Below are 14,315 nucleotides of genomic sequence, written 5' to 3' on the forward strand. Positions count from 1 at the left end.
AGGCTAGTTTTCGTGATAGTCCATACTTAAATAGAGAATCATACACCCATTTTTCAATATTTTAGGGAACCCAAGTAATTCCATTACTGACCTCTGTGCTATACGATAAAACCCAGTGGGAGAAACCAAATGAGTTCAACCCATCTCACTTTCTGAATGCCGAGGTCAAGTTTGTGAGGAGAGAAGCCTTCATGCCCTACTCTGCAGTTAACGCATCTTATTTATTTTTGAGTTATCTAATGTAAGCATTTTCCCTCACTGGCCGAGAGACTGTAAAATATAAGAAATGTAGCAGAAGGCAATTCCTTTTCATTATTTTAATATTTTTTGCAGTGTGCTAAGTTGTAGGGCTGCAAATGAATGAGCTGTGGTTAAAGCACAATTCAACCAAATATCTCTGCACACAGGTTTTAATCAGGGGAGCAAGCAATCGAGATTGGGAATCCAGTTTCTTAAGACTGTCAAAACCTATTCTGGCTTGCAAAAGTGAGATGAGTTATCAAAACACACATGGGAATGGATGGAAGTTGATACAATTATTAAAATGTACTGTCGCAGTTTTAAGATATCATGAGTGCATCACACCAATGTCGTTGCATTTGGTTGCCCTTGAAATGTAGTGAAGCATTGCACGAGTGGCACAGTGGCTCAATGTTCAACACTGCTGCCTCAAAGTGCTAGGATTGTGGGTTTGATTCCACCTCAGGCAAACGATTGGCATAAAGAGACAGTTGATAGTCTATTCTGTGAAACTAAAGATACAGTAACACATTACGACTTAATGGTGAGACACTGATCACCTTCAAGTGCAGGAACCTGGTGGAACATGATCAACTGCAAACTAGAGCAAGTCACTACAGATGCCGAAACTTGGAAACACACAAAGAAAAGCTGGAGGAACTCAGCAGGTCTGCTAGCATGTATGGAGAGGAACCGTTCACTCCCTTTTGATCTTTAATTTACACCCATTTTAAATCTCTTTTTCTCTTTCATCCCCATTACCAATCCATTTGTTTTCTGCACTGGGCCTTTATACCATTTTCTCCCTGTTCCTCCTCTATTCTGTCAAAAATATATATATTTTAAAAAAGGCCTTGTGTGTGGGGTAGGGGGCGGGGACATGGGAGAATTTAGGCCTGGTCCCTTGTGGGTTCTACCACAAGCTGCTCCAAAAAACAACCTCGTAAACATTCCACAAATTACTTCTCTGGGTATCTGCTAACAACCTGATTTTCCCAGGCCATTTGCATGTTGAAGTTTCCCAAGATTGTAGTTAGTTGTGCCTTTCTTCGATGCCCCACATCCTGACTCTTGCTTGGAGGCCTGTAATTAACTCCCATCAGGGTATTTTTCCCTTTGCGGTTTCTGAATTCCACCACACATATTCTACACCTTCCAACACTAAATCAATTTTTGTTATCAAGTTAATTGCATTCCTTACCAACAAGGCATCCCTGCCCCTCTGCCCATGTGCTGTCCTTTTGATAGGATGTGTATCCTTGAATACTTAGTTTTCAGCCCTGAGGCCCCTTGCAGGCATGTCTGTGAATTTATTGCAAATCCCTAGTTGCCCTTGAGAAAGTGCTTGTGAGCTGCCTTCTTGAACCCCTGCAGTCTACCTGCTGTGAGTTGACCCACGATGCCATTAGAGTGGGAATTCCAGGAGTTTGACCCAGTAACAGTGAAGTAATGGCAATATATTTCCAAGTCAGGATGGCAAGTGGTTTGAAAGGGAACTTGAAGGTGGTGGTATTCCCATATGTTCTGTTGCCCTTATCCTTCTAGATGGAAGTGGTCGTGAATTTGGAAAGTGCTGTCTGAGGATCTTTGAATTTCTACAGTGCATCTTCTGGATAGTACACATTACTGCTACTGAGCATTGGTGATGGAGGGAACGAATGCTTGTGGATGTAATGCCAATCAAGTGGGCTGCTTTGTCCTGGATGGTTCAATCTTCTTGAGTGTTATAAGGGCTGAACTCACCCAGGCAAGTGGGGAGCATTCCATCAGACTCCTGACTTGTGCCTTGTTAATGGTGGACAGGCTTTGAGGAGTCAGGAGGTGAGTTACTCGCCAGAGTATTCCCAGCTTCTTACCTGCTCTTGTAGCCACTGTGTGTATATGGTGAGTCCAGCTGAGCTTCTGATCAATGATAACCCCCAGGATGTTGAATGTGGGAGATTCAGTGATGGTATCACTATTGAATGTCAAGGGGTGGTGGTTGGATTGTTTCTTATTGGAGATGGTTATAGCCTGGCATTTGTGTGGTGCAAATGTTACTTGCCACTTGTCAGCCCAAGCCTGGATATTGTCCAGGTCTTGTTGCATTTGAACACAGACTGCTTCAGTATCTGAGAAGTCGCGAATGGTGCTGAACATTGTGCTACACAGTGGGTGGCATGGTGGCACAGTGTAGCGCTGCTGCCTCACAGCGCCAGGGACCCAGGTTCAATTCCAGCCTCGGGCGACTGTCTGTGTGGAGTTTGCACATTCTCCCCGTGTCTGCGTAGATTGAGTCAAAGTGGGTTTCCTCCGGGTGCTCCAGTTTTCTCCCACATTCCAAAGATATGCAGGTTAGGTGGATTGGCCTTGCTAAATTGCCGATAGTGTTCAGGGAGGTGTAGCTTAGGTGGGTTATAGGAGGATGAGTCTGGGTGGGATGCTCTGAGGTTCAGTGTGGACTTGTTGGGCCGAAGGGCTTGTTTCCACACTGTAGGGATTCTAATTCTAATTCTATCGTTGGCAAATGTGTAATGGAGGGAAGGTCATTGATGAAGCAACTGAAGATGGTTGGGCAAAGGACACTACCCTGAGCAACTCCTGCAGAGATGTCCTGGAGCTGAGATGATTAACCTCCAGTGACCGCGACCATCTTCTGATGTGTCAGGCATGACGCTTACCACTGGAGAGTTTATCTTCTGATATCCATTGATTGCAGTTTTGTTAGGGCTCCTTGATGCCGCACTCAGTCGAATGCAGCCTTGATGTCAAGGGCTGTCACTCTCACCTCAGCTGTGGAACTTTGATTTGCTATGTGCCTCTATGTACAACACCCTCAGTCCTGTTTTGACTGCTCCCTCTTCTGATAATTGTTTCCTTATCTGGTGTGGTTGAAATTACATTCCCGACCCTTATCATACTTTATCCTCGATTTGTTCTTGTGGAAACTTTATCGGTGGGGGACAATTAAATAACTCACTGGAGCAAGACAATTCACAAATATCCCCATTCTCAGTTCCGGAAAAGCCCAGCACATCAGTGCAAAAGGTAAGGCTGAAGCATTTATAGAAAGCTTCAGCCTGAAATGCGGAGTGGCTGATCCATCTCGGCCTCTGCCAGTGGTCCCAACCATCACCGATACCAGTCTTTATCCAAATCAATTCTTTACATATGATATTATGAAATGGTTAGAGGCAATGGATACTATAAATGATAAAAGCTCTGACAACATTCTGGTAGCAGTATTGAAAACTTGTACTACAGAATTTGCTGCTCCCCGAGCCAACCTCTTCCAGTACAGTTTCAACACTGGCAGCTGTGCAACAACGTCAGAAGCTGACCAGTATGCCCTGTACTTGAAAAGCAGGACAAATCCAAACCAAACAACTCCAACCCAATTACTGCACTCTTGGTAATTAGTAAAGTGATGGACGATGTTATCAGCAGTGTCATCAAGCAGCGCCCGCTCACCAATAACCTGCTCAGTGATGCCCAATGTGGGTTCTGCCACTCAGCTCCTGACTCCATTATGGCTTCGGTTCAAACATGGACAAAAGATCTGAATTGCAAAGGTGAGATGAGAGCAAGGGCCCTTGACATCAAGGCTGCATACAACCGAGAGTGGCTTCAAGGAGCCTTGGCAAAACTGGAATCAATGAGTACACTGGAATCAGGGGAACACGATCACTGCTAGTTAGAGTCATACCTGAGAGACAGAAAGATGGTTGCAGTTGTTGGAGATCAGTCGTCTCAGCTACAGGACATCCCTGCAGGAAATTCTCAGGGAATTGTAATAGGCCCAACCATCTTCACCTACTTCACCAATGACATTCCCTCCATCATAAAGTCCAAAGTGGGGATGTCCGCTGATGATTGTGCAATGTTCAGCAACATACTTGACTCCTCAGATACTGAAGCAACAAGATCTGGGCAACATGCAGGCTTGGTCTGACAAGTGTCAAGTCATATTTGTGCCACACAATTGCCAGCTATAACAATTGCCAATAATGGACAATTTAACCAGCAACTCTTGACATTCAGTGGTGTTACCATCACTGAATATCCCACTATCCTGGAGGTTATCATAGATCAGAAATGCAACTGGACTTTTCACAAACACAATGGCTACAAGAGAAATTCAGAGGCAAGGAATACTGCGGCAAGTAACTCACTTCCTGACTCCTCCAGTACCTGCCCATCATCTGTTCAGCATATATCAGGGGTGTGATGGAATACTACACACTGCCCTGGATCAATGCAGTCCCAACAACACTCAAGAAGCTTGACATCCAGGACAAAGCAGCTTGCTTGATTTGGATTGCATCTATAAGTGTCAACTTCCTGAACCACCAGCACTCAATAGCAGGGTTGTGCAGTATCAACAAAATGCACTGCAGGAATTCACCAAGGATCCTCAGAGAGCATGTTCCAAACCACAACCACGTCAATGTAGAAACATTAGGGCAGCAGATACCTGGGACCACCACCACCTTCATGTTCCCCTCCAACCCACTCATCATCCTGACATGGAAATATATCATTGTCCGTTCAGTGTTGCTGGGTCAAAATCCTGGAGTTCCCTCCCTGCTGGCATTGTGGGTCAACCCACAGCAGATGGACTGCAACAGCTCAAGAAGGCAGCTTGCCACTACCTTCTCGAGGCCCCCAGTGACAGGCAATAATTGCTGGTCATGCAGTGGTGCACACATCCCACAAATGAATAAAATTAAATCTCTTCTCAGCTTTCCCCCCCCCCTCCCAACTGAATATTTTCAATACTTTTCTGTGCACTGAACACCACTGCCTCCCTCCCGCCACTATTTAGTTTAAGGATCTATCCACAGTCCTGGTTATGCATTTCCCATGACTCTGTCCCAGCATGATTCAGATGGAACCTGTCCTCTTGGAACAGCTCTCTCCTTCCCCAGGATTGGCGTCAATGCCGTCTGTAGCCCAGATGATAGAGATCCTGAACCCAGGCATCAAGCAAGCACACGTACAGTCAGTGCAGAGCACGGAAACAGACCTGTCGGTCTGACTCGACTATGCTGACGAGATATCCTAAACTGATCTCATCTCATTTGCCAGCATTCGGCCTGTATCCCTCTAAACCCTTTCTATTTGTGTAGCCATCCAATTGCCTTTTAATGGTTATAGTTGTACCCATTTCTACCACCACATCTAGCAGCTCATTTCCAGACGCGCACCAGCCCCTTTTGTGAAAAAGTTGTCCATCAGGACCCTTTTAGTACTTGCAAATCTTTTCAGAATTCTTGCAAGGTTTACAACACCTCTTGAATGCTGTATTGTAAAAGTGGTCCAGCTGATGTCCTGTACTAGTACAGCATGATACCTCAACTCTGACACTCAATGCACTGAACAATGAAGGCAGGCATGTGAAGTGTCTTCTTCACCACTTTGTCTAGCTGCCACGCCACATTCAAGGAACTATGCATCTGCACACCTAGGTGTCTTTGTTCTTTAATTCTCTCCAGGGGCCTACCATTAACAGTATGTGTCCTGCCCTGATTTGCCTTGCAAAGTGAACCTCCTCACATTTGTTTAAAGTAAAATCCATTAGCCAAATGTGTAACTTGTTAGAAATCAAATGAAAAGTGGATAATCGCACCAACAAAACCAGCTCATGCAAAGAATTCACTTCAAATATTTGGATCGAAGATTGTCTCTCAATTGTTTGTAGAAGGAATTGTAAATTTTATCAGAATGAAGAGTGGAAGTAGGCAATTCAGCCTTTCAAACCTGCTTTGCCATTTTACATAATTAAAACATGATCTCATCACTGCTTCATCTTGATTCTCCTGCATGCTTGCCATATCCGTTAACCCACGAGTAATTAAAAATTTGTCCCAGTCCTGTTACTGTGTCAGCTGAGAGGTCCATTGCCTTGCAGCAAACTGGGGTTATTTCCATGAGATGGAGCCTGAGATAACACAGTGTGGAGCTGGAGGAACACAGCAGGCCCGGCAGCATGAGAGGAGCAGGAAAGCTGACATTTTGGGTCATTTCTGAAGAAGGCTCCCACCCCGAAACATCAGCTTTCTTGCTTCCCTGATGCTGCATGGCCTGCTGAGTTCTTCCAGCTTCACACTGTATTATCTCTGGATTATTTCCATTCCTTTCTGTATATTTGATGCCAGTCTATGGGAACAGCGCCACCAGCAAGATTCTCTCCAATCCACTCACCATCCCGAATTGGAAATATATCTCTGTTCCTTCACTGTCGCTGAGTCAAAGTCCTGCATTCCCGTTTCAAATGGCATTGTGAATCAACCTACAGAATGTGAACTGCAGCGGTTCAAGAAGGCAGCTCACCACCTCGTACTCAAATGCAACAAGGGATGAGCAGAACACTGGTGGCCAGCCAGAAATGCCTGCATCTCAGGAGTGAATAAAAATAACCTTTTAAAAACTGTTATCAGCAGTGTCATCAAGCAGCACCTGCTCAGTGATGCCCAGTTTGTGTTCCACCATTCAGCTCCTGACCCCATTCTAGCTTCAGTTCAAACCTGGACAAAAGAGCTGAATTCCAAAGGTAAGATGAGAGCAAGAGCTCAGACATCAAAGCTGCTTACAACTAAGTGTGGCATCAAGGAGCCCTGGCAAAACTGGAATTAATGAGTATACTGGAATTTGGGGGTGGTGGGGGCATGCACATTGCTGGTTAGACTCATACCTGAGAGATAAGAAGATGGTTGTGGTTGTCGGAGGTGAGCCATCTCAGCTCCAGGACATCTCTACAGGAGATGCTCAGGGTATTGTCCTAGGCCCAACCAGATTCACCTGCTTCATCAATGACCTTCCCTTCCTTATAAGGTCCAAAGTGGGGATGTTCACCAATCATTGCACAATGTTCCCCACCATTCTTGACTCCCCAGACACTGAAGCATCCCGTGTTCAGATGCAACAAGATCTGTTCAAAATTGAGGCTTGGGCTGATTACTAGCAAGTCATATTAGTGTCACACCATTGCCAGCTGCAACCATTGCCAACAATGGACAATTTAACCAGCAACCCTTCACATTCAATGGTGGTACCATCACTGATTCCCCCACTATCAACATCCTGGGGATTATCATTGACCAGGAACTCAAGTGGAGTTTTCACGAACACAGTGGCTATAAGCGAAAGCCAGAGGCAATGAATACTGCAGCAAGCAATCACTTCCTGACACCCCAGCACCTGCCCACAATCTGTACAGCATAAGTCAGGAATGTGATGGAATACGCCACACTTCCCTGGATCAATGCAGCCCCAACAACACTCAAGAAGCTTGACATCATCCAGGACAAAGCAGCTTGCTTGATTTGGATTGCATCTACAAGTGTCAACTTCCTGAACCACCAGCACTCAATAGCAGGGTTGTGCAGTATCAACAAAATGCACTGCGGGAATTCACCAAAGATCCTCAGAGAGCATGTTCCAAGCCACAACCACTTCAATGTAGAAACATTAGGGCAGCAGATACCTGGGACCACCACCACCTTCATGTTCCCCTCCAACCCACTCATCATCCTGACATGGAAATATATCATTGTCCGTTCAGTGTTGCTGGGTAAAAATCCTGGAGTTCCCTCCCTGCTGGCATTGTGGGTCAACCCACAGCAGATGGACTGCAACAGCTCAAGAAGGCAGCTCGCCACTACCTTCTCAAGGCAACCAGGGACAGGCAATAATTGCTGGTCATGCAGTGGTGCACACATCCCACAAATGAATAAAATAAATCTCTTCTGAGCTTCCCCCCCCCCCAACTGAATATTTTCAATACTTTTCTGTGCACTGAACACCACTGCCTCCCTCCCGCCACTATTTAGTTTAAGGATCTATCCACAGTCCTGGTTATGCATTTCCCATGACTCTGTCCCAGCATGATTCAGATGGAACCTGTCCTCTTGGAACAGCTCTCTCCTTCCCCAGGATTGGTGTCAATGCCGTCTGTAGCCCAGATGAGAGATCCTGAACCCAGGCATCAAGCAAGCACACGTACAGTCAGTGCAGAGCACGGAAACAGACCTGTCGGTCCGACTCGACTATGCTGACGAGATATCCTAAACTGATCTCATCTCATTTGCCAGCATTCGGCCTGTATCCCTCTAAACCCTTCCTTTTTGTGTAGCCATCCAATTGCCTTTTAAATGTTATAGTTGTAACCATCTCTACCACCACATCTAGCTGCTCATTTCCAGACGCACACCAGCCCCTTTGTGAATTAGTTGTCCATCAGGACCCTTGTAGATCTTTCCTCTTTCACCTTAAAACCTTGCCTTCTAGTTATGGACACTCCTAGCCTGGGTAAAAGACCTCGGCTATTCAACCAATTCATGCCGTTCGTGATTTCAAAAACCTCTGCAAGACCACCCCTCAGTCTCTGATGCTCCAGGGAAAAATAGCCCCTGCTTATTCAGCATCTCCCTGTAGCTCAAACTCTCCAATTCCAGCAACATATTTGCAAATCTTTTCTGAATTCTTTCAAGCTTCATAACATCTTTAGGATGACAGGGAGACCAGAAATGAATGCTGTATTCTAAATGTCCTACTACTAAATGTACTACAACAGCATGCTATCTCAACTCTGACACTCAATGAAGGCAGGTGTGTGAAGCGTCTTCTTCACCACTTTGTCTAGCTGTGACTCCACATTCAAGGAACTATGCATCTGTACGCCTAGGTCTCTTTGTTCTTTAACTTGTCCCAGGGTCCTAACATTAACTGTATGTGTCCCGCCCTGGTTTGCCTTGCAAAATAAACCTCTTCACATTTGTTTAAATTAAAATCCATTACCCAAATGTGAAACTTGTTAAAAATCAAATGAAAAGTTGACAGTTGCACCAACAAGACCAGCTCATGCAATGAATTTTCTTCAAATATTTGGATCTAAGATTGTCTCTCAATTGTTTGTAGAAGCAATCCTAAATTTTATCAGAATGAAGAGTGGAAGTCAGTAATTTATCTCCTCGAACCCGCTCTGCCATGCTCGATAATTAAACATGATCTCATCTCTGCTTCAACTCTATTTTCCTGGCTTTTCGCCATACCCATTAACCCACTACGAATTTAAAATTTCTCCATTTCCTGCAACTTACTGTGTCAGGTGAGAGTTGGATTGCCTGGCAGGGAATTTGTATTATTTCCATTCCTTTCTGTAGATTTGATGCCAGTAGATGGGAACAGCGCCAGCTGCAAGTTCCTCTCCAATCCACTCACCATCGTGATTTTGAAATATATCTCTGTTCTTTCGCTGTTGATGGATCAAAATCTTGGAATTCCCTTCAAACGGTATTGTGGGTCAACCTAAAGAGTGTGAACTGGATCGATTCAAGAAGACAGCTCACCACCTTCTATTCAAGGGCAACAGCCGATGGGCAATGCAATGCTGGTTAACCACCAATGTCTGCATTTCAGGAATGAATTTAAAAGACTCTCTGCGCTTAACAGTCCGGGAGAGAGGCTTTTATCAAGGCTGGGATGTCAGAGAAAATTCAGAGAATGCCTACGTATTGTACACCGTAGCCCGAAATAGCCTTTTGATTGGGATTTGTTGTACAATATGTCCTCGTTTAACATTGTTGCTGCATTCCTGAAATACACAATTTCAATGGAATATTGAGATAAACAGATTTTCCCATTAGAACCAATGAAAATGCTTTAACTGGATTCTGCAGGATTTCTCTTCCAAAAAATTCAAGTGTTATGTAATTCAAACTGCAGCAGCAGATACAATGTATGAAATAATCTCCTTCTGTGTTGTAAATATGTTAAAGGCATGCACAGTGATATTATCAAATGTACTGTATAACTCAGACATGATTTTTTATTTTGGACCATTAAGTTTGTTATGGTTCAAACGTTTGGTAACACTGTATCAGTCAGATCCATGAGTGAAACTTCACCTGAATGATTTATTTTCATTTTGTTTACTATATTGGTCAGGGTCTGAATGTATTCACAACAGGCTGTCATTGTACTTTTAACAAAATACATTAACGTTTAATTGACACAAGGGAAAAATAGTAATCATGTTTTACTGTGCAGAACTATTTAAAACTGTCCTATCACAAATATGGGAAATAACGTTTCAAATATTTACCTAACTCCAACCTTACAATACAACCTCAGGAAGGGTTTTTCCTGTCCCCAAGTCGAAGCTCTCTGTTCAGGCAGTATGACTTCAGTCACTTTCTTTTTGGTTAAGTTCTACATTCACATTCTTCGGTCAGTGTCACTTCCTTAAACAAGCCCTTCACCATACTGACAACTCAGCTCACTGACAAGCTGACATTGGTCCATGAAAACATGTCTCCAGTAGCTTTGCAGGATGTCTTCTTCTCTGATATCTTCACAATGTTATGCTACTGATGTTTTATTCTCAACAACAAAGGACCTCTCCTCAGCCCTGCCCTGACTATTTTAGAGACTGACTCAGCATTTCTGCTGTTATGGACCTTTTCTGTCTGAATGAATCTACAAACTGCCTGATGTGTGCTGAATTGTTCGAGCTTTATGTTACTGGACTCCTTTTGTCAGGCAGCAGCAGTTTTATTCTCTCTTCTGCCTTATTTTCTGATGCACTGAACTGTTCACTCCAGTTGTTTTAAGCACTACTTTAAAATGAATGTAAACTGATCGTCCTGACTTCGAAACATATTGTCATTCTTTCACTGTCACTGGGTCACAATCCTGGAATTCCCTCCCTAATAGCATTGTGGCTCAACCCACAGCAGGAGGCATGCAGCGGTTCAAGAAGGCAACTCTCCCCCACTTTCTCAAGGGGCAATTAGGTACAGCAAGAAATGCTGGCTCAGTCAGCAACGTCCACATCCCACAAGTTAATAGAAAAAGAACAGGGTTACAGAGAGAGTGTGGGGAAATTGGACTGACTGGATTCTCCAGAAAGAGCCAACATAGACTTGATGGGCTGCAAAGAACCCAATCAATAAAGAAACTGGCAAACAAATCCACAGTGAACTGAGATTTCACTGCACAGCTAGTTAGTGGCAAGTGGAAGAAAAATGAAATGCAACTTTCACAGACACTTGGAAGGGAAGTATTTCCAGACCCATGGTGCAAGTGTAGGGAAGTCAGGCAAATCAGGCAGTTCTTTCAAAGAGCTGGTACAGGTACAATGGCCCAAAAGGCCTCTTTCTTTATTGGGCTCTGTGAAAACAAAATGCTGATACTGCTTAGATGGGCCTCAATTACTGAAATTGTTCCCATCCATGACCTTATCAGCTCTCACATTCCTTATTCTGTGATATCTACTCGAGACTCAGGCCTGGCAACTCCTTTGCCCCCTTCTCTGAATGTCTTTTTCTGAATGTTCATGCACTCAATTGCCATGACTTTTCCACCATCACTTTTCGCTGGCTGACCTTTGATCCCTTAAGAGACACTGGGGAACATACCGTTATACTGGTGAGCACTGCAAGTCCACTTTGTTATTTCACTGAATGATGTTTCATATTCAGACCATGTTCTTTAGTTTGTGTGTTCTCTGATGTAGGAAGTAGAGGACACAACAAGCACCAGTTCAGAACTGACAGTGAGACTGTCAGGGACAAACCCACAGTTCTGAACAACTTACATTGGCAGCGATGTTTCTTTCTATTTTTGAGAATATACTTCTTCATCAATCCTGTTCCTCAGGGATCAGCTTGTAAAATCTCACTGAGTGCAGTTCACCTCAAGATTGACCCCATGGTATCTTTAACAGAGTAAAATACAACAAGGTGCTTCACAGAACTGTGACCAAACAAGATCTGAATCTGAGTCACATCAGATTGAATTAGAACCGCAGTCTAAGAATAAGGGGATAAGCCATTCAGGACTGAGATGAGGAAGAATTTGTTCACTCTGAGAGTTGTGAACCCCTGGAATTCTCTCCCACAGGAAGCTGCTGGGGCCAGTTTGTTAGATATATTCGAGAGGGAGCTGAATGTGGTCCTTGAGGCTAAAGGGATCGAGGGGACTGGGGAGAGGGCAGGAATGGGATACTGTGATTGTATCATCAACCATGATCATGTTGAGTGATGGTGCAGGCTCGAGGGACTGAATGGCCTACTCCTGCATGCTTCTATCCAAAACCTTTATTCAAATGTTTGGTTATGAAGAGAGTTAGAAAAGACTGGTGAGAAGCAGAGGCATTCAGGAATTTCCAACGACTTGAACCAAAGTGGCTGAAGATAAAGTCACCAATGGTGGAGTGAAAAAAAGAAAGAAGGGTTAGTATTGGGTGAGTGCAGATAGCTTGGAGGGTTGTTCAGCTGGTCAGATCTCAGAGGGATAGGATTCTATAAATAAGGATTGAAAACAAGTCACTGCCAAATCAGGGGAGAATGTAAAGAAGCATATAATCATATCATGCACCAAAAACGCTTTATGTTTACACTAATCCCACTTTCCTGCACTTGGCTCCTAACCTTGAAATTAATGACACTTTTAAGTGTTCATGCAAGTATGTTTTAAAGTTTCTGAGGTTTCCCACTTCAACTACCCTCTCAGGCAGTGCTTTCCACATGCCACCAACCTCTGGGTGAGAAAAGCTCTTCCCTCAATCCCCGCTAAACCTCCTGCCTTTCCTTTTAAAATTACATCCCCCTCGTCACTGACCCTTCAATTAAGGGGAACAGCTGTTTTCTATTCATCCTGTCCATGCCCCTAATCTTAAACACCTCTGCTCCATCCCTCCTCTCAACCTTTGCTCCAGCCTGTCTTTGTAGCTGAAATGCTCCATCCCAGGCAACATCCTGGTGAATCTCCTCTGCACCCGCTCCAGTGTAATCACATCCTTCTTATAGTGTGGGGACCTGAACTGCGCACAGTGCTCCAGCTGTGGCCTCACCAAAGTGCTGTACAGTCCTGTTTGTTGCCTGTACAGGTGTGACGGGTATCCAGGACTTTGTGCATATTAGGATATCAGCACATGTGCTTATAAATATATAAACAAGAAACGATTAAGTAAATTTGCCCCTCGAGCCTATTCTGCCTATTAATCAGATTGTTATCACAAAACCCAACGTTCAACCAGCCTGATAACTTTTCGTCCCCATGCTTACCACAGATATAGGTGAGATCCGAAATGAATGAATGGAAGGAGTAACAGGAATACAGAGTACTGGGCTAATGGTAAGATTCTTGGTAGTGTGGATGAGCAGAAAGATCTTAGTGCCCATGTACATAGATCCCTGAAAGTTGCCACCCAGGTTGATAGGGTTGTTAGGAAGGCATACAGTGTGTTATGTTTTATTGGTAGAGGGATTGTGTTTTGGAGCCATGAGGTCATGTTGAAACTGTACAAATCTCTGGTGCAGCCACACTTGGAGTATTGCGTACAGTTCTGGTCTGCCGCATTAAGGAAGAATATGGAAGCATTGGAAAGGGTGCAGAGGAGATTTACCAGGATGTTACCTGGTATGGAGGGAAGGCCTTATGAGGAAAGGCTGAGGGACTCGAGGCTGTTTTCATTAGACAGAAGAAGGTTAAGAGGTGATTTAATAGAGACATACAAGATGATCAGAGGATTAGATAGGATGGACAGTGAGAGCCTTTTTCCTCAGATAGTGATGGCTAGCACGAGGGGACATAGCTTTAAATTGAGGGGTGATAGATATAGGACAGAAGTCAGAGGTAGATTCTTGACTCAGAGTAGTAACAGCATGGAATGCCCTGCCTGCAACAGTAGTAGACTTGCCAAGTTTCAGGGCATTTAAATGGTCATTGGATAAACAAATGGATGCCAACAGAATAGTGTAGGTTAGATGGGCTTCAGGTTAGTTTCACAGGTCGGTGCAACATCGAGGGCTGAAGGGCCTGTATTGCGCTGTAGTGTTCTATGTTCTATGTAATACAAATGTCGAGAGAGAAATATATAATTAAACTAAAAAAAAGTCTTATTCTTCTGAATACACAAACTAAATCTATAATGTAAAGCTATACATTGATCTTCCACATTTTGGAACCTTAACTTCGAAGCAATTATAAATAGGATGAACATTCATCAGAATTTCACACTGAAAGAAATGCCTTTACAATTTCATAGGTTTAAATTTGATGTTCTGTACATCGTTGAATGAATTTGGATC

General features: G+C 43.9%; 1 protein-coding gene across 4 annotated transcripts in view; it reads left to right on the forward strand.

Moving 5' to 3' along the window:
* Nucleotides 1–14,315, forward strand: part of LOC125462220 (cytochrome P450 2G1-like) — a 31,204-nt gene that overhangs the window by 12,932 nt on the left and 3,957 nt on the right. The window contains exon 4 of one of the 4 annotated variants that reach the window (XM_048551976.2): nucleotides 9,384–11,651. The exons of 1 other annotated variant lie outside the window; for it this stretch is intronic. In XM_048551976.2, the coding sequence (XP_048407933.1) occupies nucleotides 9,384–9,389 (6 nt within the window). In that variant the 3' untranslated portion in view covers nucleotides 9,390–11,651. Of the gene's footprint in view, nucleotides 1–407; nucleotides 1,592–9,383; nucleotides 11,652–14,315 lie in introns of those variants that run through there. 2 more of the 4 variants (XM_059654072.1, XM_059654073.1) reach the window with 2 other exon arrangements.

Source organism: Stegostoma tigrinum, chromosome 23 (assembly GCF_030684315.1).
Source record: "Stegostoma tigrinum isolate sSteTig4 chromosome 23, sSteTig4.hap1, whole genome shotgun sequence".
NCBI lineage: Eukaryota > Metazoa > Chordata > Chondrichthyes > Orectolobiformes > Stegostomatidae > Stegostoma > Stegostoma tigrinum.